Below are 24,975 nucleotides of genomic sequence, written 5' to 3' on the forward strand. Positions count from 1 at the left end.
CATTCACAGTACCATATACCATGCGATCTATTCGCCCCGCAAATTGAGGGGAATGGCCAGGCGTACTCGGCAGGATGAGCAAAATTTGGTTCCTGCGTGTGACCTACCTGTTTTGTCTTCGTGAATGGATCAGAAGAGGGATATTTGAGGTATTGCCCTCGAGCAGAGTAATGGATAGAGCTATATACGTCTACGTTACTTGATATCATCACCAACCCCTCAAGTTTTCACACACCGAATCGTTCTGGTCCTTCAGTGTAGGTAGAGCTTCATTAGGTAGAACCTGGTAGGTGCCTGGCTAATGCTAAGCAATACTACCTAAGGTAAGCGAAGCCGCCAGTAGGTTCCGTGTGCATGGTTCAGCAACTTCGGGCCCCAAGTCCCCTCTTAGCTGAGAAGGACTTGTTTGCATTTCATGGGCACTGAGTACTGTCACTAACCCCTTAGTGTGGCAGCCTTAGTGCGGCACCGTTAGTGCGGCACCCTACCACTGTCGCCTTGAAGGATACCATAGATTGTTTCATAGCGCGTGTGATGACTTATTTTTATGAAAGCGAGAAAACACATATATGTCGACCATGCGCTCTACATAAGCTGGGCACTGAACACCAAAATCGGGCATGGGACGCCAAAGCCGGACAGCAACACCCACCAAACTCCATCTGCCATAGCTTGTCATCCAACGAGATGCCTTCCGAGCCAAAGAGCATTCAAGGTGCACGTCCGAAGGACAAAGATAAGGACAGAAAACCGCCACAACCTCCTCCTCGAAAGATACCCAAGGAAGGTTTCCATTCAAGTCCCACGCCGAAATGCCGACATTGCGGGAAGGTAGTTGGCAGATCCCAAGCGACTTGCTTTGAGTGTGGTAACGCACCGTACGAAGCAAAGAAGAAGTGAAACTCTTTTCAACAGGTAAGGATAGAAGCCCTGTGGAGGTCAGCGCCTAACAAGAGGAAAGACAGATGGCTGACTTCGATGGTGTCATGGCAGCAGCAAAGAGTTGCAGTGGGGGTTGGATAAGGTATCTCATGCTTCTATGTAAGAAGGAGGAGACCGCCCGCCATGCTGTCTTGGTAGACGTAGTGTGACCTTGCTACGCCCTGGGACTAGAACGTTGCCAGGCAGAGGTTAAAAGCGTCATTCCAGTCATTGTCTGTCTGTCAGGTGTACGTACGAGAGAGAGAAGGCTATATAATGACAAGGAGCAAGTAAGGGACGGTGCTTGGCCCACCTTCCGCCGTGGCTCCACAACGTACTCGCCCCACTCGGGTGCGCCGCGATAAGTCGTGCCTGATAAGTCGTGCCTAATAAGACTAGACCGAGAGAACTGTCCTAAGCACGCATTCCTTTCCCATAATCTAAAAGCATAAAGCATCACACCGCCCCTCTATGTTTTGAGGTCTCCCATCTTCCCTCCCAACATGGCCGTCGAAGAAGAATCCCAAGAACGACGGTACCGATGGGACACTCACGCCAATACCTTTACCAAGATGGAAATCCCTCCCTGGGCAAACAGCCGCGGTGTTCTAATTCGACCGTGGCGATCACAGCAACGATTGATCAACGAATTCCTGACGTTAGACTTTATTTCTTCGAATACAACCATTCCTGTTCCCAAGCCACTTCGACTGGAATTCCTTGATGGCCATCTCTCCTTGACTACCGAACTGATCGACGGCGTCATCTTCGACGACCTTCCGCCTCACCTCCAATCGACTTCGTATCTTGACGAGTATGTTCGAACTGAAGTGCTTCCTCAACTACGAGCACTCAGGTCGAATTCTCTGGGCACGACGAATGGCCTTGTCATTCCGCCACGTCGAGTCTTTGACCCAAACCCTAAGGACTGGCAGTCCCGAACCTCTGCGGTGGACGAATACACCTTGATTCACGGTGACTTGGCGCAGCATAATTTCATGTGCGACCGCGATACAGGCGAAGTGAAGGCAATCATTGATTGGGAGTATGCTGGGTTTTACCCCGACTACTTCGAAGCCTGCTATTGGCATCACCCCTACTACGAGAAAGAGGACGACCCTGCTGAAGTCGAAAAACTGCGTAACTTCCTGGACCAGTGCCTCTGTACCGACTCGGAACAGAAATGCTTGCTCCCCACGGATTCTCAGGTCGCTTCTCTCCCCACCGATCCATCGGCACCGGCTCTCTTGTGAGCCAATCATTTTCCATCCCTTGACTCAGAATTTCGACCAGCCCATGAGTATCGGGGTATTGCAGAGACCAGATATGCGGACCAAGCAAACACACCACAAAACACAAAAGTACGCAGCTTTTCTCCCGTCGTGCTCGCCGAACCGGGCCAAATGCTGCAGAGCCACGAGCGATCCAACATTGTTAGTCATCAACATGCAGCCACATGCACTCGGGATGGATCTGCTATTCTTGGATTACTGGTGTGGCGATCTTCTGGCGGATCCCAATCAGTTGCGGCGGGGATGGCTGCTTCATAAAGTAGCGTCGCTCGGTCTGCTTTAGTGGCATTCTTGGCCTCGGCTTCGAACAAGCTATAGAATTATTAGCGCAGGCCTTGATCAGGCAGTCTATATGCTGTTCTTCTGAGATTGAGAAAGGCGGTCGTATCTACCAACAGTATCTGGTCAAAGGGAAAAGCGATCAATATTTGAGGTTCAGAAGAAAATATGATGATAAATTGGCATCATTATCATAGTCTCGATAGGGAAAGGGTCAAGGAATCTTTCGACGCTCTCCGGCCAGTCGTCCTCCCAGAGGGGCTGGTGTAGGAGATGAAATATTCGAAGTAATTAGGGTACCAGCCTGCATTTTCCCAATCAATGATGGTCACGCTGAACTCTTCCTTGCCGGTATCGGTCGAGGATATCCTTCCAACCATGATGTTTTTCCTCTGTATATCTCCATGTGTAAAGGTAGGGCGATGACCTGTGAGAGACCTCGGAAAGTACTTTCGCAGCCATTCGGTTCGAGACATATGCATATTGTTTTCAGCAAATATCTGTCGGACCCTCTCCACCAAGCCAAGACAAAATTCCTCTTCATTGGTAAAAGGGCCATTGACTCGTTTTTGAGGTTCTGGGGTCCAGAAAAGAAAATATGGGAGTGGACCAAAGTCAACACTGCCGAAGAACGGTGGTGAGGGCGGAGACAGAGATCTCATATCATCAAAAATCCCCCTGAGCTTGCTGAGAATCACCCACCGCTCATCGGATGAAAGGCTCGGCCAGAGAGCCTCGAGTGTTTGTCCACCAATATACTGCATGATCAGGTACCCTCTTCCATTTTCTTCGTACAGGGCATATACTCGTGGTATCGGTATTTTGAGGTACTGCTCGACGAAGATCATGTTGAGTCCTTCTTGGACACGAAGTCTCGTTTGAGGGCCATATTTGGCAACAAAATGGTCTCCAATCCGAACGACATTGGACGATCCAGTCGCAAGGGTATTTGGTGTGTTCTCGACGTCTGCAACAGTTGGGAGGGGAGCCGGCAGCAGAGAAGCGTCACAATAGTAGGGGAGGGTTGGAGCTTGCCACATTCTCGCGCGGGAGCGGATTGCGCAGCTCTCAAGGGACTGTAGAACAGAGTACCGCGAGGACTCTAAGACAGGGTCATTCCATCGCCATCGTGCGCTCGGCTACTTCGTTCACAAACAGGAAATCTGGTTGTAGTCGCTCTGCGGTTCAGTAGAGGTTCAAGTTGCGGTCAACAAACGTGATTATCCCCGTGCCAAGGCTATTCGGTTAAATCCTCGGCTCATATCAGCCTGCAACCATGGCATTTTGTTCTCCTTACCTATGGGGTCAGAGTCACATCATATCCGTGAACTCCGAGCACTAATACTGTTGTCTCACCCCGTTCGGGAAAATGCCATGGTTGCAGGCTAATATGAGCCGAGAACTTATTGATTGGGAAACTGCTAGCTGGTGGCTACCCTACTAGGAGTATATAACTGCACACCAAGTCAATCCAAGGAGCTTTTTTTTTGGCGTGAACATATTGACAAGTTTCTTGGAACCTTGGTCTAAAGCTCTTAAAATAGAGAAGATTAGATAGAGATGGAGGGGAGAATTCTGAACGCCATGTTATTCTCAACTTGCTATCTTAAGAAGTTGCCTTCTCACGCTCTAGAAGGCTAAACGTTGGGACCTTGTCCGGATTCTATTTCGTAGATGAAAACAGGCCGTCCGCTTTCTTTTGGGTACAGTAATCCATATTAGTTTTGCAAATAATATCCCAACAAGGACATTTGTTCCAAGAGGCTTTTGTCGTCAACAACTCCACTGCGCCCCATAGACGCCTAAGCATTAGCCTAAGGCTGGGTACCAAAATACATGGCGGATTATACGGCGGTTCTTCTATCAAGCAGACAGCTACTATCTTATAGATATAGAATTTCAATACTCGAAATAAGGATATTTACTCTAGGGAGGCCGTAGAGTATATCTAGTATCTTAGAAAGATAATCATTCGGTAGAGCTGGAGGTTTCCCTAATCTTATCGAAGTAGTAGTTGGATAAACCGCCTTTAATTCTGGCACCCACCCTAAGCCCTAAGCCCCCTTAGCCCTAAGCCCCCTTAGCCCTAAGGCCTTAGGAGCCCCTTAGGCCCCGGTCCCGAAGGGATTTGGACTAAGGAGACCCCACTACGGGTGACTCACCGGGAGGTATCACCCGGAGTCCCGACTCGGGGCGAGCCGCGAGCAGTGGGCAAGCAGTACGGATACTCCGTAAACCTGCAGTGGAACCAGTAAATAGGTGGAAGAGTCAGGTGCGATTAGAGATCTTGTCTTTGATCGAGTTCGAATCTTGGCCTTCAGCTGCTTTCTCCTTGGCATTGAGGGTTTCTTGGCTCTCCTATTAGTACAGAATCTAGAGCTCGCTCTCCTGTTGATCCGAATGTGAGCGGGGCCTTGGGGTCACCCACCACCTTCTTCGAGCTCGGAGCCACGTCCTGCGCGAAAGGAGCCCGAGCAGATACTCGGAGCCACGTCCTGCGTAAGGAGCCCCAGCAGACACTCAGAGTCATGTCCTATGCAAACAAGTCTGAGCAAGAAGACGTCAGATCCAAAGGGAAAAGGAAGGGCCGTTCATGTTCCTGGAGCATTCGAAGGGCCCTCTAGCCACCCACAGGTTGAACACCCACCTGACCGCCTAGGAAGATTGTCCCGTTCGATATGTTGAGATCTCGTGCCAGGGGTGGGAACATATGCTGTGCTTGATTCGAACCCTGCCCAAGTCTCGAGATGACACACTCCTCAGCTTCTTCAAAGACACACATTCAGACACGTCAATTTACCGCCTCCCGACCTCTGCACACACCCGAATGCGACTCGAATCTGCATTGCCGTGCAAGTCGATTCCATATGTCCACGATACTGTCCCGCACCGACTTGCACGCGGCTAGAAGTCCACAACATGCTGCTCTTCGTGCCCAAAATTGAGTTCCAAATCCTCTCTCAACTCCTGCATTGAATTATACCGGCCCAGCCAGCAGCCAGTGATGATTGAGTGGAAGCGTAGATGTTCTGTTTGGGGATATTGCCGTGCAGTGTATCTTTCTTCCACATAAGAGATTGTTGCATCCACTGACATGCCTTGGGTCTCCTTGTAAAATGGAGGCACCCCTGTCTCGATCTCAAACATGGTACAACCGAAAGCGAAAATATCCGTTCGTTGGTTCGGAGGCTGTGGAGGTTGATAGCTGTACTCATCGTAGTTTGCCAACGCTTGGTGGTGATCAATACCAGAACCGCCGAAATCAATCCATTTGGCGCAATTTTTGTTCGGGATGACTTTGCAAATAATGACGTTGGCCGCGTTGAGGTCGGCATGTACGACGTTTTTAGAATGGATATATTCCAGTCCTAGGGCAAGTCCAATGATCCAATTGGTTTTCTGTTGATCGGTGATATCGCACTTCCGTAGCATGTCTCTTAGACATTGTCCTCTTTCTAGATAAAGAGTCTGATCTTGGAAGTGAAGCAGCTCTGCGACGTAGGGGTGTTTGCCTAGTCGTTTATAGACGGTAAGTTCTCGTGTTAAATTCTCGACGTTCGAGCTATATGTTTTCGCGGCGTGACTGGTCTCAATAGTGATCTGAGCGGTTGATCCATGAATCAGATTGGACATGGTAAATCTGCGAGAAAACGTAGGCGCTGCTAGGGCCTGGTGAACTCGTCTGCAAGACGTGTATCCGCAAGCGGTGTCATCGAAGAAGAGGAAGGAGGAGGCTTGACATTAGTGTGGCTGTCTCTGATAAGAAGGAAACCAAGTCGCGTGCAGTGGGAAGAGAGGATCAAAGACAGGCCGGTCAGGTGACTCCTCTTGATATTTCAGCCATGCATTACATACCACCAATGCTATATTATTACTACACCCAACAGTGAATCATTGGGACGCCAATGTCGGTCTCGAGGCACCCAAACGCCATGTTGAAACGTCAAAAACATGTCGAAGAGCATTCCAAGGTGTCTGGAGAGCGTTTCCCCATTAGCAGGGTGGACCCCTATACTTTAGGGCCTAAACCGTTGACCTTACTGTATGGGTGCTGTATCGAAGGGCTAAGACTACAAACGGGAGTAGCATCACCACATCGGGCGATTCGTACCACAAACTTGCGATCCTCGCTTCGGAGCACTTTGACGATGATGACTGAGCTGCATGAGCACTGGCGACCCCTATGCTTGACCGGTCCTAACCTTAGGCTCTCTAACAATGCGGTGAGAGGCACTATCGCGATGTACCTGGTCTAAGACGCTTGGCGGGGGCCGCCTCATAACGAGCCAGCTCGTCTTCAGAAGTGTCCGACCCACCAAGTAGAGGGGTTGACTGGGATGCATGGCTGTCCGTGAAGGTAGTGCTCGTGCTGGTGCGCATCTGGCTGGTTTTCTGATTCGCTTTTTCAATGAAGCTATCACGTTGTTCCTTTGCCAGGTCTCGGATGTTGCGGTAGGCGGTAACCCCTTCTCGAAATCGGTCGTGGGTGTCTGTCAGTGAGAACGAACGAACTTGAGTCATATGATAGTCAGACTGCCTTTCAGGGACTGTGGATTGGGTAGGATGTGTCGCGTATACCCTCAACTGGCCATCGTGGTAAGTGCTGCTGAAGCTGTACGCGTTGTTGTCGTAGACCGGTGTGTTCGTACCGTAGTTCTGTAGGCTGTGCATGGCTCGAGCTCCTAAGGCTCCATTATACAAAGCTTGCCGCTGGAGCACATCCGTTTGTCCTTTTGGGCCCTTGCCTTCCAGAAAGAAATTCGGCGCCACAGGACGGCTGGTGGTAGTGGAAGGAATGATGTGCTTGCCCAGGTCACTCCGGACACGCGGGTTGATGACAGACGGTTGCGCCCCATAGTAGACGTCGGGTTTAGCGTAGCTGACGCCTGCGGCCAAAGGTTCAAGGTTGTTGAACGGGTGATCCACCTGTACTCGGTGGTGTGTGGCTTCATTTCCAGCGAGGAAGGGCATGACCCTACTCATCGTTGTACCCTCAGTAGACGCCCTCGCATTTTCTCGCTGGAACGCATCGAATTCTGTATCACTAAATCGCGACGGTGATAGTGATGGCCGTGCAGTCCTGAGTCTGGCTTGGATGTCGCCAAAATTGGCCGGCTTTTCATTACGGCCATCCGGGTGTTCGTAGAGGTGAGGGTAGACACCATTATCAATCATTTTTTGTTCGAAATTCCCACTTTTGGTTGTAGTGTTGGAGGGTCTGGTCAAGCCAGCCTGTGACGAGGTAGAAGACCGTTTCCGGCTTCGGGAATGGGAATAATCGCTCATCGCCTCGGTGACTCGAAGAGGTAAGCTGGCGAACTGGCAGGGTCTTCAGTTAGTCTCTTCATCTCCATAGTGCACCTGGCACAGGACAAGCGTACCCCTCGTAGGTGTGATATATCAGGACCACCAAGGCGAGAAAATCTTTTGAGATCAGATGCTCGCCCCGTCGGACACTCGGCAGTTGGTGTTGTTGCGAGATATGACTGCTTGGTCTTCTGCTCGTTCCTGCGGTCGAACTCTCTCAGGGCGCCGTTGCTCAATCGGATCTTGGACAACGTGTCCCAGAAGCTCGCAGGGCGATGACGACGGTGAGGTTGCGGGAAACTCTCGGGCTGCAATCGCGGTTTTTTCACAACTGGTGGGTGCTCGCGATCTGAAGGCTCAGTGGAGGTGCGGCGTCGTTTCCTCGACGCAGGTTTTTCCAGTGCAAACATGAAGGCGGACGAGGAGAGTAAAAGAGCGAATTCGCAGACGAGGTCAGGAGGTGGTCGGGGTTCGAAGGGGTGCTGCTGCCTAGCTGGCTGCGGTGTGATAGGAAGGAGGCGCCGGTGCTGAGCATGGCGTGGTTGGTCGTCGAACGTCTGTTGCCTGTTGTGAGGCCTGGAGGTGGGCCTGGGACTATAATAAGGACAGACACGTCACACCAACAACGTTCCAGGTTGTCATACTCGTATGCGCTCGTAAAGTAAGGGCCTGTTCTGCACCGGCTTTATAAAACGTCAGTAGCAAGAGAAGACAAGTAGGAGACGCTCGGCGCACCTTCCGTCCGGGCTCCATAACGTGACCGTTGACTCGCACTATCCAATGTCCAGCCAATACCCCGCAGTCTACGGAGTACGGTTGATAGACCGGGAGCATCCGAGCATGGGACGTGTAGAGGCTAACTTTGACGGTACGAGTACGAGTATCCGTAGCATGTGCAGAACAGACAAATATGATCTGTCCATTATTTAGTGGACATCTTCGACAGAGGTGGTGAATTGCGTTGGTGCTGCGAACGTGAGCGGGCATGTGTCACATTAAACTAACTACGTATGCCAAGCCATGCTTTATCGACCTCAGCCTTACTATCGACCTCACTTGTTTAACCCTTCGCCCTTCAACTTTATCAGGATGTTTCTACGGAGTACAGAGAGGGATTTCACTCAGTACCCATGGCTGAAGATCACATCGAAGATCAATTCGAGGCGACTAGCGACGTACGTTTCGGAATCCACGTTTCAAACACCGAAAGTGACCATACATCTAGCCTGCAGCCACCGATCCGAACACAGACTTCCCATTAGAGGGCTGTGACATATTTAAAGTGTCAGAATCAGAGCTAGCTGCTATCGCTGACACCGCTCCATCGCTTCACACTCTTTGTGGTGCACGAGTAGCTCGAATCTCTCGAAACCTTGTGATCAAGAAATCCCCTCTGACCCTTCCTTCTGAGGCCGAAGCTATGAAACTAGTGGCTCAGAAGACATCTATCTATCTTCCGCGAGTGTATCGATCGTTCCTTGTCTACGGCACTGGTGGTATCTACGACTCTACTGGATACATTGTTATGAGTTACGTCGACGGTGTTTGCCTTTCACAATGCTGGGAGAAGCTCCTTCCGGACGAGCGAGAAAATATCATTGGCCAAGTCGCGGAGATAATTTGGCAATTACAATACCTCCACATCCCTCTGCCGGGGCCAATTGGTGGCGGACCGAGCAATAGGAGATGGTTCTCAGCCTACGGCTCAGGACCATTTACAAGTGTTTCGGATTTCGAGGACTAGTGTAATGGAAGACTCGAAGTAGCTAAAACGACTAGAAATGCGCCGACTACGACCCCTCCTTTCAAGTTCCCGACTTTTGTTATGACTCATCTAGATATCATGCCTCGGAATCTAATCCTGGATTCGTCTGGGCGCCTATATCTTATCGACTGGGGATTTGCGGGTGCTTATCCTTCAATTTTCGAAGCGGCAACAATCGCGCGCGAGTCAAACTGCGATGAGTTCAGCAATTTATTACTTCAAAGGCTCACATATGATCAACAAGCGCTTCAGCAGCTTATGAGTATTCATTCAGTGTTGCATTTCTTTTTGCCAGCTGAAGTAAGTTTATACAATCCTACCTGGTAACTTTTTGTGTCATTTTTTGACCAATGGACAGTTTGAAAAGCTAGAAGCATGGATGAACAGTCGACAGGAGGCCTCTAACCACAACATAACTGATCCGGTCCCGAATAAAGGTATGTAATGACGCTCGAGCGTCAAAGTCTACTCGGCGCGCCTTCAACTCATAGCCTCAAACCCACCTCTGGTATGGATATTTTCCCTCACAATAACGACGATGTTGTGTATCTCTATCAACAACACAAAGTTATCCAGCTGCCATCGCTGAGCCACGAGTCGACTGGTCGCAAAGACATACGTGTATTGTATAGGGTTGTTGTGAAGTTCGGATTTGATGTGACACTACAAGAGGCAAGTGCGCAGCAGACTGCATTCAATCACGTCGATCGGGATGATTTTGGCTCGAATGGCCCCCAGGGACGACAGCGCCCATTGTATGGGCAACCATCCTCCCCTTGATAACGGTAAGTTGTGGGGTAGGCGTGTCGAAGGTCGCGGCGCCAGGCACAGCGAGAGGAGAAAATGCTGAATGAACGCAGAGTTGAAAACAATCGCCGACAGACAGCTATTTACCTACACGCGTGGAACTGATCAAAATGCTCATATCAAACTGTGATGGATTTCAATGCTTCTTCCAGAAATTTGAAGCGACATGGGACGCCGCCCGTGCAAAGGAGGAGGGGTCGCCGGTTGAGGTCGCGGTGGGAGGGATCGAAGGAGCTGGGGATGGCGAGAAGTGTATTATAGCCCCGAGTTGCAAGAAGGGCACCCTCCCTTCGAATGGTGGTGGAGTGATTGGGCTCCCAATATGGGACAGGGCGACTTCATGGCATTGTTGGCGAGTAGCAGATGTTTGAGTCTCGAAGAACTCGCGGATCCTGTCGTCTAAGGAGTAGATGTTGGACATTGCATCGCAGGTGGGAGGTCAAGGTCAGTTCTAGGAGTATAGGAGTAGAACACGTTGAGATGAGGAATAGCGGTGGGTATAGGTAGGCTTGTCGCCAGGACACTTTCGAACAAACCACGCATGTCACCTCACATAACAGTTGGTCGGAGCAGGGAAGCAAAAGGCGCCAGCGCGCGATTGTTGCAGCTGACTCTAGGGAGGCCGCCTGCCTATTCCGCCGCATTAGTACAGGACGGAGAAATAAGGGCCCGCGCTTCCTATGCTCCTGGGGGCCGCCTGGGGCCTAGCCGCAATTTCATACTCGATACGTAGAAGGAAAGCGTCGCGCGATTCACATCCGGTATCAGGCCTTACCCTTCTTCTGCTTGGGAGGTTTCGTGTCCGTTTGCGTTGACCCATCTGGAGTGATTTGTTGCAGATCTATGGGACTCAATTGATTGTCATGCACCTCCGCCCAATTCTGCTCTTTAAGCCGCTGCGGGAGGCCTGATCTCTCTGAAACCTGCGGCTCTGAGCTGTGGAGCAGTTCCAAATCCTGCTCAGAAAGCAAAGGCAACTCGTCAATGGCCGAACAGATCCCTTTGAAGTGAGTCGGCATCCATATGTCATAGACGTTCTTCATAAACCTGTATGCTGTCCACTTCTCCAGGCCGTTTCGGTCTGTGAAATCATATTTTCGAATCGCGTGTCGCCAGTGTAACGAGGCTTGCCTCTGACCTTTTACGGCGAAGAGAAGCCGCTGAAGGTTTCTTCTTTGAAAACATGTGCTGCATCTTGTCCGATTCGAAGAATTCCTTTGGCCACTCGTTGTTCTTCGCCCATCCACTGATATAACTTCTCTGGGATGTAGTGGTGCCGCTGGCAATGTCGCGGCCGCATGTCTGCTCAATAAGAGGTTGCGCATACAAAGATCGAAACCGTTTTCGAGGTCGGTGGGTGGGTAGATCATTGCACATGGTCTTGGTGGCTAACAGGATGTGCGGCGTCTCGGGGTCGCTTTTGGCTCTTTGATGGTAGAGGAGGCGAGTGGTTCTGTGACTCGACAGGTCAGCTTCATATAGTGTACCTACTAGAGGGAAGAGAGATACGGAGTACATGTATCTGTAATGATGCGGCCGCGAATGCGCAGGGCTCGCAAGTACGAAGCACGGAGGAAGTAGCGCCTTAGCTCCGATGAAACGCCCAAGACCCGCCGGAGATATGGCCAAGTTATCCCCGTACACTAACCTCAATTGGGCAGGGATGCTATATATATCATGCCACCAGATGCCCATTGTCCTCAAGATAAGGCTGAAGAAGACTTCCAACATATTACTCTATACTCCGAATATACTTACTTTAGTGCCCTTGAACGCCACTGCTGCCAACATAGCCGCCACGCGATACGCACGGACATATCATAGATTGAAACTCAAGAGGTATAGATGACCCCCGGGCACCCAGGGTAATGAAACGTTGCATGTCGCCCTCCCTCGAAGCATGTGATCACCTCATCCCGAAGCTATTACAAGTAACCTATGCAGACCTACACATTTCAGGCATGATCGCGAGGCACACAGAATCATGATGTTTCCATCTCTGCCAAATAAAGATTAACAGTTGATTCAGTTCGAGTTCGAGTCCGAAGAAACGAAGAAACGAAAAAAACCAAAGAAACAAAACAACCAAGTGAACGACTAGAGGTCGATACGGAGGGACGACAATAACAATGACATTGACATCCACATCTGCATCTGCATCTCCCCGGCTCGAAACGGCCAGGACGTTCATAGCGGGATTCGCCAACCTCTCCGCCGACGCGCTCGTCTCTACCCGCACCGCCGACTGCACGCATCTCTTCGCGCCGGCATCGTTGGGCGCGCTGACGACGCCCAAGGACAATGCGACCTTTGCCGCCCATCTGGCCGGCCTGCGCGACGTCCTGGCCGGCTTCCCCGTCACGGCCAAGGAGATGATCGAGTCGGACATCCAGAACACCGTGACCGTCTGGGCCACCAGCAACGCGCTGTTCCGCGACGAGTTGAAGGACGACGGCTTGCCCGCCGACGAGTGGGCCTATCGCGGGGAGTACATCTTCCTCCTCACCATGGACGACACCGGCCGCCGCATCCGACGCATCGTCGAGTTCCTCGACAGCAAAGCCACCGACCGCCTGTTGCTGCTGATGGCCAGAGCTCGGGAGAACCGCCGCAAGCTGCTGGCCGCAAACTCGGCGTCACTGCATTCTTCCTAGTCCGCGCAGCCACTGGCCGACCTGACTGGCCACCCAATCCCCGAATCTTGGACAATGGACCATGTCTGAGGCTTTTGCTCTTACGTGGGTGGGGATTCCATCTTTTGGTTTCGACGAGCCCGGCATGGCTGAGGAGAGGTCAGGCATGGAAGCGAGGCGGAGGAAGACGCTCGGTTGCTTGGTGCGGCAAGAGCCCTATGTTGTAGTACAATCGTTTCTCCCATCATTCTTCTCGGGTGGCGCACCTGTTATGGGTATCGAGAAAAAGTCGTTCAGGTGCTATCTATTCCCCGTTTTGTTTCTCCACAGCCACGTTTCAACCCACAGACGCTCTCATTCTCTGCCTCAAGCCCGTTTCTTGTGTTTTGCTGTGCGTTGGGAGGCAACGCTCCGCGTCATGACGTCGTACTAAGTAATCAACGCGCATCGTTTCGTTCAACTAGTGCCGTCCACTGGGCCGTTTCGAGCAAGGCCGCTTTTCGGTCCTCCCGCCTTAGTCTTGCATCTCCATCCTCGCTCCATCCTTGAAATTGGCGCCTGCCCTCGAGCTCTTGATGATCTTGGAGACAGTCTCCTCGAGCTCGTCCCAGTCGTTGGTCGCGACCTTGGTCATCTCCGTGCCAAAGTATCTCTGGATCTCCATCAATTTCTCCCAATCGGCCCGGTTGCTGATGAAAGTCACTGCCACACCCACACGACCGAACCGTCCAGTCCGACCGATACGATGGAGATATGTTTGCGGATCCGCAACGAATTTGCCGCCGCCAACAAACTTGTCCGGAACATCGTAGTTGACCACCATGGATACGGACTGCACATCGATACCGCGGGCGAGGACGTTGGTGGTGATGAGAACTTTGGCGTGGCCCATGCGGAAAGAGTCGATAATGACATCTCGCTGCGCTCCTTCATAACCTCCAGTCAAAGAAACGACCTTGTGACCTTCGGCGGTCATGCGTTGTTCAATGGCGAGTGCGGTTTCTCGGGTCTAAATGTCCGTTAGAAAGGCCAAAGATGACCGACAGGGACGTCTACATACCTTGACGAAGATGATGGAGGAGCCGATCGTCATCAACCCGTAGAACTTGACCAAAATCTCGTACTTTGCCTTGTCACTGTCACAATCAAGATAGATCTGCTTGATGCCCTCGACGGTCAAATCTTGGTGTTGCAGGGTCATCTGATTGGCATTAGGCGCAAAGTTTTCTGCATACTTGACCACGTTGTCAGGGAAAGTGGCGGAAAACAACACGATCTGGATATTCTTGGGGAGCATGCTAGCGGATAGGTCAGCTTCTGGTAGGGGATAGGAGTTGCGAAGACGTACGCCTTCACACGAATGCACTGGTCTCCAAGACCTTGTTGGTCGAGCATGTTGTCTGCCTCATCCAGTACGAGTACTTTGAGACCTTTCATATCCATGGATCTCTTGCGGATCATGTCCATCACAGTGCCGGGAGTTCCGACCACCACGGACGCCTCAATCTTTCGTCCCCGTGAAGCAGCGTCTTGAGGAACGGCAGCTTCGACGATGAGGCCAGGCATGTACGATCCCATCACCTTGACCACGCCCACGATCTGTCGTGCAAGCTCTCTGCTTGGAGCCAACACCAACGCCTGCGGCGCCTTCTGCAGTTGTTCGGTACTGAGGTCTAGACGGTGGAGGATGTTGAGTACGAAAGCGGCGGTCTTTCCAGTACCAGACTGAGATTGGCCGATGAGATTGTGCGGAGGGTTCAACAGGAGAAGCGGCAGTGTCTTTTCTTGCACCTTGGACGGTTTCCGGAAGTTCATGGCCATGACACCTTTGAGAATGTTGTCGTGCCTAAACCGTCAGTGCCGACCCAGGTCTTGACAGCGTACCATCACTTACAGGCCCAACTGCTCGAACGAGGCGGCCGAGTACAGTGGATTGTTTGGATCTGCTTGCATGTCCGCCAACTTGACCTCAACATCAAATTCTGGCTCATGCAGCTCTGATCCACCAAAAGGTGCGGTAGCTCCATCCACCTGCGAGACTGGCGCCTCCGACGACTCTGGCTTTTTCTCCTCTACGGCCACCGGGGCCGAGGGCTTCTCGGTCACAGGAGAGGCAACCTCATCCGCCCAGGATGTACCAGATTGCGGCTGGAAGGACTCGGCTTGAGCGTTCATTGTTTCGGGTTTGGAGATGCGGCCTGCCAGAGACCCGCCGTCAGCGGTAGGTGCGGACATGGTGGTCTTTAAGATTGGGGAGGGATCGTCGAGGCTGAGCGGTGCAAAGAGGTAGAGAGAAAGACGTCTAGGGGCGTCGCTTGAGGTTGGGAAGGGATGTTTCAAAACGAACGATGGTTCAGGTGGTGGGTGCAAAGAGGAAGGGAGGAATGATTGGAGGCCGATTGAGATTCAAGTGAAGAGTCAATTAGAGTCAATTAGAGATGCCCCGACAATAGCACACTCAAGTGCCTTGCTCGCCCTGTGTTTGCAATCAATGATCAATCGGGTGAGGCAAATTGTTGGATGCGGATGCGATTTAATTGCAAAACTTGGCTCCCGCGGGTCTGTTGCAAGTGGTAAGTGCGGCGCCTTAGTCGTAGTAGGCTCCTAAGGCTTCTCTAAGCCCAAGGTGTGGCGTGTGGCGCAGGCGGTGAGGGCGGGGTGAACCCCCCATTGCCAGTGCTATGTACCTAGGTACGGATATCTGTACAGTAAGTACCAGCTAGAGTGCCTGAGCCACAGCAGCCCTTTCAGCCTCTGCAGCCCCGAGCCGTCAACGCCAACCCCAGAAGGCTGCAGCAAGGAGGCCAAATCCCAGCAACATTTCGACAACCCCCAACAACCCCCGCCAAACGCCGGCCGTGCAATGTCCCAAACTGCACCCTGCACCCTACGTTGACGCGACCTCACCCTCGACCTCGATTCTGATCGGCGTGGTGGAGTTGTGATAAGGAGCGGAAGGAATGATGCTGTTGCGTTAGCTTGCTCCTCCCATGCACAATGTCTCAAGTCGCCGCCGTCAGCTTCGGCGCAGAACTCAAGGTGAGATGAGTTTGTCTGCGTGCTTCTGCTTCCGGCACCCCCGCTGATCTTGTTGCAGGACGGCTATAAGCCGGTCGATAACTGGGTAAGTGACCCTGACACCTCCGCTCGTCCCGAACCGACCTAAATCCTGCGTGCGACACAGGTCAGTCTCGGAATCACCTGGCTCACCGAGATCCAAGAATTCTATGAGGAACGCTCCGCCATCGAGAAGGAATACAGTCAGAAGTTGACGGCGTTGGCGAAAAAATACTATGACAAGAAAGCGAAGAGATCGAGCAACCTGAGCGTCGGGGACAGCCCTGCTCTCACGCCGGGATCCTTGGAGTCAGCCTCTCTCACAACATGGACGACCCAACTGTCCACTTTGGAGGCGCGCGCCAATGAACATGGCAAGTTTGCACAAGACCTGATCAGTCAGGTAGCCACACCATTGGAGTACAACACCCGGAAGTTGGAAGAGCTACGGAAGAGCCATGCAGAATACCAGCTCAAATTGGTCAAGGAGCGGGACTCGTCCTACGGCGACTTGAAGAAATTGAAGGCCAGATATGACACTGTCTGTCAAGAAGTCGAGAACCGCCGGAAGAAGGCCGAATCCTCCTTTGACAAGGCCAAAGCTCAAAGTGCGTACAGCCAGCAACTGGCAGAAATGAACAACGCCAAAAATACGTACCTGATCGGTATCAACGTGACAAACAAGCTGAAAGAATGCTACTATCACGACTACGTTCCGGACCTCCTTGACTCCCTGCAGGACTTGAACGAGACCCGTGTGGCTAAATTGAACAGCCTCTGGCTACTTGCTTCGGCGCTCGAGGCCAACACGTTAAAGCGGAGTACCGATCACATGTCCCACCTGTCGGCCGAGATCCCCAGAAACGATCCGAGGCTCGACAGCAATATGTTTGTCCGGCACAATGCTGTGCAATGGCAGGAGCCTCCTCATCTGGTGTTTGAACCGTCTCCGGTCTGGCTGGATGCCGACAACATGATGACCGACGAAACCTCCAAAATATTCCTTCGCAATATCCTCCAGAAGAGTAAGCCCTTGATCAATCAACTCAAAGCCGCATCTGAACAGAAGAGACGCGAATTGGAAAATGTGAAGAAGGCCCGTGAGAACATCCGAGCAGGGAAGGATCGGCGCGACGAAGTTGATTGCGTCCGATCGCAGTTCACCGTACAAGAGGAACTCCATGCCATCGATCGCCAGCGCTTGACGGCCGAAGTTGAAACCTCGACAATCACCTCGGTCGTCGGAGATCTCAGCATGTATGGAAAAAGCCACACGTTCAAATCCGAGACGTTCAAAATCCCCACCAACTGCGATCTATGCGGCGATCGGATTTGGGGTCTGAGTGCCAAAGGATTCATTTGCACAGACTGCGGCTTTACATGCCACAGTAAGTGCCATATGAAGGTGCCGGCGGACTGCCCAGGGGAGCAGACGAAGGAGGAGAAAAAGAAGTTGAAGGCTGAACGACAAGCCGCTGCAATAGCGGCGGCAGAAACGCCAGCATCGAATGGTGCAAACATTCCTCCGTCCCTGACAAGACAAGATACCATGAGCAGTCTCTCGTCTGGCTATGCTGCCAGTGGGACACGATCGCTGTCAGGTAACATACCCAGATCCACAACGCAAGACGACGCGCCCGCTCTGGGCGCGGGCGCAGGCACGACGACGTCCGGTGGCATGAGGCGGAACCGCATAGTCGCGCCTCCCCCAGCCACATTTGTGAGTGCTCTTGTCGGCTCGGGTACCAATGGAAGCAGCCAACCACGGGCAAAGATGCTCTATCCCTACGACGCCAGGGACGAAGGTGAGATAACACTCTCGGAAGGGACCGAAGTGAAGATCTTAGAACCTGACGGTAGGCGAATCGAACCCGTCGTAGATGCTCTGATGTTAATGGGCTTCCAGATGGCGGATGGACCAAAGTACAAGCCGGCTTTGGCAAAGAAGGCCTCGTGCCTACAGCCTACCTCGAAGAGCTTCCCACGACGGCAACCACTCCGGCGTATGAGCGGCCACCATCATTGGCGTCCACTTCTAGTACTTCACTGGCGTCTTCGACTGTCGCGGGTGCGACCAAGAAGAAACAGGGTCCGGCTGTGGCGCCTAAGCGTGGGGCGAAGAAATTGAAGTATGTCGAGGCATTGTACCCGTACAATGCCCAAAGCGATGCCGAGTTCGACATGTCCGAGGGCGAAAGGTTTGTCCTGGTCAGCATGGGAACAGGAGATGGCTGGGCCGAAGTGGAGAAGAACGGTGAGACGCGTTGTGTACCTGCGAATTATATCCAGGAGGTTTGATGTTGACCTTCTTTGGCATGCCGGCAGCGGCGGTTGGCTTGCATGTCTGGTTGCATTCATGTACCAGCGGGGGCGGTGGCGGTCTGTTTCTCGACAGGAAGTCCGCCACTCCGGTTGATTCATGGAGTTTTGCAAGACGGTGTGTGCACAGTGGCGCAGCAGTCACTGACTGCAAAATGGCACAGTGGTTTGGTTAAACTAAAACTCGGGGAAGTCAGGAATAGCTTGGTTCGGTCGGTAGTGGTGGGCTTAGTTAGTCTCACGGACCGAGCAAGAGATGCGTTGTGACAAGAGAATCTCTCTCTCTACGGAGTAGTCTCTACAAGTTGGAGTTGGGGGGCGACGAGGCTACGAGGCTGCAAGTAATCCGGAGTACAGAGTGCAGAGTGCAGAGCGCACATACCGAGTACTGTACTTCGCAGTACCGTTCGAGTGGTCACGTGGACAGAGTCAGCAAGCTGTGACTAAGCGGGTCACGTGGGGGGTCAGACCCGTGCCAAGCAGGTGCCAAGTGTTGTCAAGACGCGACGCGACGCACTTCGAACCCTCTCGTAGTACGCGTACGTGCATCGTATACCTGCCTGGTAGTCTTCCCACCTAGGAGGTACGATGTATATAGTCTAATGTTCTCAAGACCTCGTTGATGAAGGAATAAAATAACGACATTGGCACTGGTGGCAGACGTGACTTCACGGTCCAAGAACTGAGAAGTCGAGTCCTCCGCATGGCTATGGTTATTGTGATCTGCGATCTGTGATCTGCTATCTGTGATCCTAGATCCTTCCTAGGTGTGTGTCGAGGCTGCATCATGGCTGCCATCCCCTGGCGCTCTCCTCTCCGTGATCATCAACTTCCTCTTTCATCCTCACATTCCATCTCTGACATTCCATTTGCAGGCCAACCAAGAAGAAGGTCAGACCAGCCTCACATCATCTCCATGCTTTCCGTTTTCATTCATCTCCCAGAGACAATGCACGGGCTCATGTGTGGCGCCGAGATCTCGGCCTGTGCTGCCAGTGGGAGAAGGCAAAGGAAACCTGTTTGTTTGGGTTGAGACCAGCCACGCGTCCATGCAGCCACGCAGCCACTTGTTTTCCTTTGCTTTCCTTTGCTTCAACCATGCAGTCATCACTCTTGTCTGTTTCCTCCAAGAGACAAATGCAGCTCGGCTGCACAAAGAGCAAAGCCAAAGCCAAAATCAGAGGCAAGAGGCAGAGGCAGATGCTGGTTGCGATTCAGACTGGTTGGTTGTCCTTTGTCCCTTGGCGCTGCGTCCCCGCCCCCAGCCCCCCGCCCCCGTTCTGTTGTCCCGATGTCCCCTTCCCTTGTCAGCCTTGCATGCCTACTATTCCAGACCAGAGGCATCCTATTGCAGGGGGGCAAATTCAGCCACTGCGCTCTGAGGCCCAGGCTCTATCTCTCTGCCAGCGAGCTAGTCTCAGGAATCATAAGTGAGACCAGAAGAGGCATGATGATGCAGCAAACGTTCCCATGCCCCGCTTGAGCAACTTGAGCCATTCATTCATGCATTGATTATGTCCAGTGCAGCGGGAAGCAATTGCAGTCACACTACACTTCGAATTTGTTACATGACAGGAGGAGCCAGTCGTTGTTGAGCGTTGTTGAGCTTGATGCCCCACGTGTTTGCTGATTGACCATGTTTTCCTTTGACACTATCTACATCTACATGCGCAAGCGATGCCGGCATGATGCATAATGTGAGTGTCTCCCTGGAAATGTTTGTCTGGCCAGCGTGCCCGGTCGTTGTCAAGCACCAAAGAGTGGGTTGCTTGTTTCCTTTGATTCCAACCTCCTGCGCTTTGCTTGTTCTGCAGCGATGTCTGAGACAAGCAAGGACCTGGTCCAGGGCAATTTGGGACATGTGAGACTATGAGGTGCAAACCCACGCCACCATAGTTTGCGTGCTCAAGAGGGCTCATAGAAGTTGTATAAAGGCTTAAGAAGCATTCTTGTTTCTTCATCTACCACCAAGCACATCCACAAGACTCTGTCCACTCCTTTCACACTACAAGTTGCCCTCCAGTTTACTCCATACACTCCATACACTTTTTCAGTCTCAAAATGTCTTCCACCCAGGTCCCAGCCCATACCTGCTGGTTTTGCGTCCACGACAACCCTTCCTATGCGACTGTTTGCGAAGGCTGTGGCAATATCGCAATTCCAACAAAATTCGATACGAACCCAGTTCAAACGCTCATCACAACATTTCGTCCTGGTGGCGGCGAAGGTTACCTCCCAGCTAGAGATGTTGTGGAGATGTTCAACGACTTGTCCAAACATGACAGAGCCGCTCTGCGGTTTGTTGATGGAACCGGTAACTCAGCTCTCATCATCAGCAAGATAGGGTCCAAAACACGATTCAGCTTCAGTGGCAGACCTAGAGGAGACAATAACAGAGTGTACAAATGGAACAACGGGGTCACGAAACAAGTGTTCTGTGACGTGGTGGATCAAATCATGAACATGGACACGCTTTATCCGGTAAGCAAAGTCTGTTTTATGGGATACATTGATCATCATACTGACTGAAATCAGGGCTGGCGACACGAGATCTGAGTGAAGCTTGACATCCATTCGAAGACATGGCTTCTCTTGTCACAGCCGTTGATGGGTGCTGGTGGTGCAGCTATCAGCCATCTCGGTGTTGCTACTGGCCTGGGAGGGATGCTGGGGTACTCGCTTGAAAAGATGTTGCCTTATTGTGGCTGGAGATTTCTTTATTCTTGTTGGTGGTGGTGGTGGTGGTGGTGCAGGAGGGTGAGGATGAGGATAAGGTGTCTGTTTCTGGACCATGTTTGCAACTCGGTTGTGTTTTTGAGCATTCCTATCTCCTGGTCCTGGCAATTCGAGATCTGCCGTTCATTGTACCCAGAACTGGGAATAGCTCGAAGATGATTTTATCTCATCCTTTCCTTTCCTTTCCTTTCCTTTCCTTTCCTTTCCTTTCCTTTCCTTTTCCTTCCTCTGTTACTTCGACTCGTCTTGGCCACTGCCACTCGGCGGTGTTTCCAAATCTTTCCCAAGCGTCGAAGCCAGAGCACGTGGGTCCTTTCTCTTATATCGCTCCTCAAGCATCCTAGTATCTACTTCTGGATTCCACCTTGCGTCGATTTCACAAGATTGCTCCACTCCCCAAAATTGCGGCTTGAAGTGTCCTTGGATGGGCTGACATTCGCAAAAGGAGTCCTTTAGCCACATTGGGCAGTCCTCGATTAGTCCCTCTGGGACGTTGCGGTATGGATGGTCTTTAGTACAACTGGAGAAGGCCTGGGTTGCCTCTTCAATCGGACGATGAACCAGCTCCACGAATTTTTCCCGGGACAAGTCTGGCTCAAGCTCCTTCCAAATTGGATCGAATAGTTCATCTGTGTCCAGTTCAGAACCCGGCCCTCCCGGCAAATTGCCTTGAACCCACCGGTCCATCCACCAAGGATAGTATCCAGCCATTTCCCAGTCGATGATACCCTGGATTTTGCCGTCTTTGACGATGATGTTCGTGAGGTTGAGGTCACCATGGGCGAGGACATACGGCTCACAGGGGGGAAAGTTGTCTCTGAGTTCGCGGAATTTCTCTTCGATGACGATGGGATCGGTAGTCTCGAGGCTGCAGGCCAGTCCTATGCGTAGATCGGGTCCAAGGTCCTCAAACCATTGATCGACGTCGTATCCGATCTTGAAACAGCTCCCGACCTGCTTGCCGCTGCATACACTCACGATGCGGTCGTCGAGTCGGCTACCGTCCACCTTTTGCATTCGAGGCGACGTCATCTGTCGCATCTGTTTGAGAATATCGGCCATCTGGCGGCTATAGCTGGCCTTCTCGTCCGGGGAGAGGCCAAGCCAAACCTGGTTGAGCGGCAGCCCTGGCACCCGCGACTCCAAGGTAAAGAGGATCGGATCGGTCGGTTGGCTCAGGCTGTGGATCTCCTTGGGGAGAGGAATCGTCAAGCCGGGCTGCCGAAGGAGGAATTTCACCGTCATGTAGTGGTTCCCCAGGTACCGATCGTTGGGCTGGTCGTGAAGCACCCAACGGGACCCGATGGTCCAGATGCCATTGTTGTTTTTCGTATGCATCACCCTCACTCGAGGCCCGTACGACGAGAGCGTCTGGTTTTTCCACGTCCACCCACACGCCCAGCAGAGCTCAATGTTCTTGGGCGCCTTCCTCGCATACGGATCGGGCCGCTGTCCTGGCGCTGCCGTGTACGCCCGAACTTGCCGGAACTTTTTCGACGGATCAGTATAGTCCATGTCGTCTGGCACCACATTTTGCATGCTAAAGGTTTTCATCGTGCCGAATCCGTCGGGCTTGCCGGCCCCAGACTGTCGCTTCGCGCTTCCGCTGATTGATCTTGATCTTGGTCTTGGTCTTGGGTTCTCAATCTCGATCTCGAGATGTGAAATTCGAGTCCTTTTCCACTAATACTAAGACCTGGACCTCGAGTTTTGAGAAGTATAGTCAGACTCTGACTTGGGTCCTGCTGTCACTGTTAGATCGGCCGCGTGCGAGAGCTATATGTAGTATTCACTGGTAGCCTGGAGCCAACAAAGCCGGAAACAGACACGCACACCTCCATGTGTGGGAATGAGAATTCGCTGCAACCGGCACGAGCTGGCCCTTTGTCCTCGAGGTCTCGAGGCCCAGGCTCGCACAAGCCCGCAAACGGTGTGTCAGAGATGGAATGTGACAGCGGCAGAGATGGAATGTGAGTTGCTAGGTGCACTAGGCCTAGGTCTGACCTTGAATGATGGCATCTCTGCTCTAGCGAGGCACTGAACAATACACTGGATTGATTTGGTAGAGATGGAGCTCCGTCTCCCTAGTACCATCCAATTACATACAGGTATATACGTATGAATTATCGAATAAACCGCCATTGTTGATTCGGATTCTGGCACTCACCCACCACCCTTCCTTACCTTGGCTAAGTCCTTATTCCCATTCTAGGCCTCATAAGCCCTTCCTATCCCTTCTCTACTCTCCCATTCCCACTCTGTACCCATCTCTGCTCCTCCCACCTGGCACTTCTGCTGGGCCTGCTTGGTCTTGGGCATATCTAGCCAGCCTTGCTGTCTGCATCCGGAACGTGGACGTACGACGAAGCCGCCTCCGGGTATATGTATTAAGGGAGATACATACCGAGGATTGCCCGCTTTAATACGGTAGATACAATTACATATATATATCTGGGCCTAAACTGTAGCCACTACCGTTGATGACATTGACTTACTTAATGGTGCCAAGGGGCTCTAGCTAGGTCGAGTCTCCGGGATATTGGGATTGGGATTGAGATTTGCCTTTAACGTCAGAAACAAAGCAGAAATGCAGGGGCGGGTGATGAAATGACAATGCCTCCAGCCACACCACATCACATCCATCCATCCATCACAGACCAGACCAGACCAGACCAGACCAGACCAGACCAGACGACTAGACCAAGGCTGAATGTGACTGAACTGTCAGTCGTACTCTGATGCAGATGATCTAACCTTCCCATGGCGCGACCGCTAGTGGAGCAGAAGATGCGGATGTCAGTTAGGATCCAGGACGTGTGGCTGGCACTTCCCTGTATGCAAGATAGGAACGTGTCTAAGTAAAAATGTGTCATGACATTCAAGAGACCCAAGGCTCTAGCCTGGTAAAAGGGTGTCATCCCTACCTACGCAGTACAAAGGCTTTGAGTCATGAATGTGATCTCGGGCCACTATCATACTCATACAATCAACAAGTGGTCTCGGTCATGATCACCCCGGAAGCCTCAAGTACCTTATGTTAACGGAACCGGCTATTTTGTTTGATCTTGAGCTTCTCCCGGCCCCAGAGATTCCGTCAGAGTCGGTGTAGCATCCTCCAGAGGTCCAGCGAAATCATGATTCCTCTCGGATTCAGCTCAGCTTCCTTAAGGATTCCACAAAGGAGTTGGGCAGGAAATGGAATATCTCTGACACTGTTTCCAAGGCGCGGGTAACGATCAACAAGGGCCTGAGGCGCGAAGTCGCGTAGCAAGAAGGTAATCTTAGCATCCATGTTGGGGCTGCCGTCCTTGTTTCGGAATATCTAATGTGTGTATGAGAGAGTCAGCAAATATGATATGCAATACAGCCACGGGAACCAAGGCGCCTTTGGGCTTGGGGTTGGGTCAGGCCTAGGTCTGAACTCAGACTCACTCACCTCGTGTTCAGTGCGAACCGCACAGATCGTTTCCTTTCCATCTTGAAGAAGCCTCTCTCGTTTCCAGATAGTGAATGTCGCCGTCTTGTCCTCCTTTGCAGCCTCCCACTTATCACCCCCGGTCACGGTCATGAATACAATCACAATGTTGGCTTCTCTGTCCGAGGTGCAGATGTAGTCGTTTGCCCGCTGTGCCATTTCTTCCGCCTTGGTCGAGTTCGAGATTAGAATAATCACCGAAGGATAGTCGGCATCGGGATATGCAAACGACATTTCTTGGATCCCGGACTTCTCCACCATGGTTGCTGTTATGAATTCGTGACCCGGGAGTTCAATGATTATGCCCTTCAGTATTGGCTGGCCGGAGGTACCGGTACGGCGAAGGCTGTGAGTCGACGTGGACTCTTGGTTGGTGGTGCCCAT

The 24,975-nt window shown here is 52.0% G+C and overlaps 12 protein-coding genes across 12 annotated transcripts; 5 read left to right on the forward strand and 7 right to left on the reverse strand.

The window, feature by feature from the left end:
• Nucleotides 1-1,424: 1,424 nt before the first annotated feature.
• Nucleotides 1,425-2,174, forward strand: A1O3_06133 (uncharacterized protein; the record flags this gene model as incomplete). The annotated part of the gene is made up of 1 exon (XM_007736253.1): nucleotides 1,425-2,174. One exon carries the CDS (start codon nucleotides 1,425-1,427, stop codon nucleotides 2,172-2,174), a length of 750 nt encoding a protein of 249 aa, XP_007734443.1.
• Nucleotides 2,175-2,683: 509 nt separating this feature from the next.
• Nucleotides 2,684-3,532, reverse strand: A1O3_06134 (uncharacterized protein; the record flags this gene model as incomplete). Its single annotated transcript, XM_007736254.1, has 1 exon — nucleotides 2,684-3,532. The coding sequence occupies one exon, from the start codon at nucleotides 3,530-3,532 to the stop codon at nucleotides 2,684-2,686; it is 849 nt and encodes a 282-aa protein (XP_007734444.1).
• A 1,864-nt stretch (nucleotides 3,533-5,396) lies between these two features.
• On the reverse strand, nucleotides 5,397-6,125 carry A1O3_06135 (serine/threonine protein kinase; the record flags this gene model as incomplete). The annotated part of the gene is made up of 1 exon (XM_007736255.1): nucleotides 5,397-6,125. One exon carries the CDS (start codon nucleotides 6,123-6,125, stop codon nucleotides 5,397-5,399), a length of 729 nt encoding a protein of 242 aa, XP_007734445.1.
• Nucleotides 6,126-6,725: 600 nt separating this feature from the next.
• Nucleotides 6,726-8,209, reverse strand: A1O3_06136 (uncharacterized protein; the record flags this gene model as incomplete). The annotated part of the gene is made up of 2 exons (XM_007736256.1): nucleotides 6,726-7,811; nucleotides 7,874-8,209. 2 exons carry the CDS (start codon nucleotides 8,207-8,209, stop codon nucleotides 6,726-6,728), a joined length of 1,422 nt encoding a protein of 473 aa, XP_007734446.1.
• A 720-nt stretch (nucleotides 8,210-8,929) lies between these two features.
• On the forward strand, nucleotides 8,930-9,543 carry A1O3_06137 (uncharacterized protein; the record flags this gene model as incomplete). Its single annotated transcript, XM_007736257.1, has 2 exons — nucleotides 8,930-8,974; nucleotides 9,025-9,543. 2 exons carry the CDS (start codon nucleotides 8,930-8,932, stop codon nucleotides 9,541-9,543), a joined length of 564 nt encoding a protein of 187 aa, XP_007734447.1.
• A 1,592-nt stretch (nucleotides 9,544-11,135) lies between these two features.
• On the reverse strand, nucleotides 11,136-11,748 carry A1O3_06138 (uncharacterized protein; the record flags this gene model as incomplete). The annotated part of the gene is made up of 2 exons (XM_007736258.1): nucleotides 11,136-11,452; nucleotides 11,517-11,748. 2 exons carry the CDS (start codon nucleotides 11,746-11,748, stop codon nucleotides 11,136-11,138), a joined length of 549 nt encoding a protein of 182 aa, XP_007734448.1.
• Nucleotides 11,749-12,500: 752 nt separating this feature from the next.
• Nucleotides 12,501-13,025, forward strand: A1O3_06139 (uncharacterized protein; the record flags this gene model as incomplete). Its single annotated transcript, XM_007736259.1, has 1 exon — nucleotides 12,501-13,025. The coding sequence occupies one exon, from the start codon at nucleotides 12,501-12,503 to the stop codon at nucleotides 13,023-13,025; it is 525 nt and encodes a 174-aa protein (XP_007734449.1).
• Nucleotides 13,026-13,518: 493 nt separating this feature from the next.
• A1O3_06140 (ATP-dependent RNA helicase DBP5) lies at nucleotides 13,519-15,239 on the reverse strand (the record flags this gene model as incomplete). Its single annotated transcript, XM_007736260.1, has 4 exons — nucleotides 13,519-14,013; nucleotides 14,065-14,302; nucleotides 14,353-14,850; nucleotides 14,899-15,239. The coding sequence occupies 4 exons, from the start codon at nucleotides 15,237-15,239 to the stop codon at nucleotides 13,519-13,521; spliced, it is 1,572 nt and encodes a 523-aa protein (XP_007734450.1).
• Nucleotides 15,240-16,001: 762 nt separating this feature from the next.
• A1O3_06141 (uncharacterized protein) lies at nucleotides 16,002-18,359 on the forward strand (the record flags this gene model as incomplete). Its single annotated transcript, XM_007736261.1, has 4 exons — nucleotides 16,002-16,043; nucleotides 16,102-16,128; nucleotides 16,189-17,917; nucleotides 17,968-18,359. The coding sequence occupies 4 exons, from the start codon at nucleotides 16,002-16,004 to the stop codon at nucleotides 18,357-18,359; spliced, it is 2,190 nt and encodes a 729-aa protein (XP_007734451.1).
• A 2,082-nt stretch (nucleotides 18,360-20,441) lies between these two features.
• A1O3_06142 (uncharacterized protein) lies at nucleotides 20,442-20,936 on the forward strand (the record flags this gene model as incomplete). The annotated part of the gene is made up of 2 exons (XM_007736262.1): nucleotides 20,442-20,861; nucleotides 20,916-20,936. 2 exons carry the CDS (start codon nucleotides 20,442-20,444, stop codon nucleotides 20,934-20,936), a joined length of 441 nt encoding a protein of 146 aa, XP_007734452.1.
• A 411-nt stretch (nucleotides 20,937-21,347) lies between these two features.
• Nucleotides 21,348-22,670, reverse strand: A1O3_06143 (uncharacterized protein; the record flags this gene model as incomplete). The annotated part of the gene is made up of 1 exon (XM_007736263.1): nucleotides 21,348-22,670. The coding sequence occupies one exon, from the start codon at nucleotides 22,668-22,670 to the stop codon at nucleotides 21,348-21,350; it is 1,323 nt and encodes a 440-aa protein (XP_007734453.1).
• Nucleotides 22,671-24,210: 1,540 nt separating this feature from the next.
• Nucleotides 24,211-24,975, reverse strand: A1O3_06144 (uncharacterized protein; the record flags this gene model as incomplete). The annotated part of the gene is made up of 2 exons (XM_007736264.1): nucleotides 24,211-24,438; nucleotides 24,553-24,975. The coding sequence occupies 2 exons, from the start codon at nucleotides 24,973-24,975 to the stop codon at nucleotides 24,211-24,213; spliced, it is 651 nt and encodes a 216-aa protein (XP_007734454.1).

This window comes from Capronia epimyces (assembly GCF_000585565.1).
Source record: "Capronia epimyces CBS 606.96 chromosome Unknown aczIQ-supercont1.5, whole genome shotgun sequence".
Lineage (NCBI taxonomy): Eukaryota > Fungi > Ascomycota > Eurotiomycetes > Chaetothyriales > Herpotrichiellaceae > Capronia > Capronia epimyces.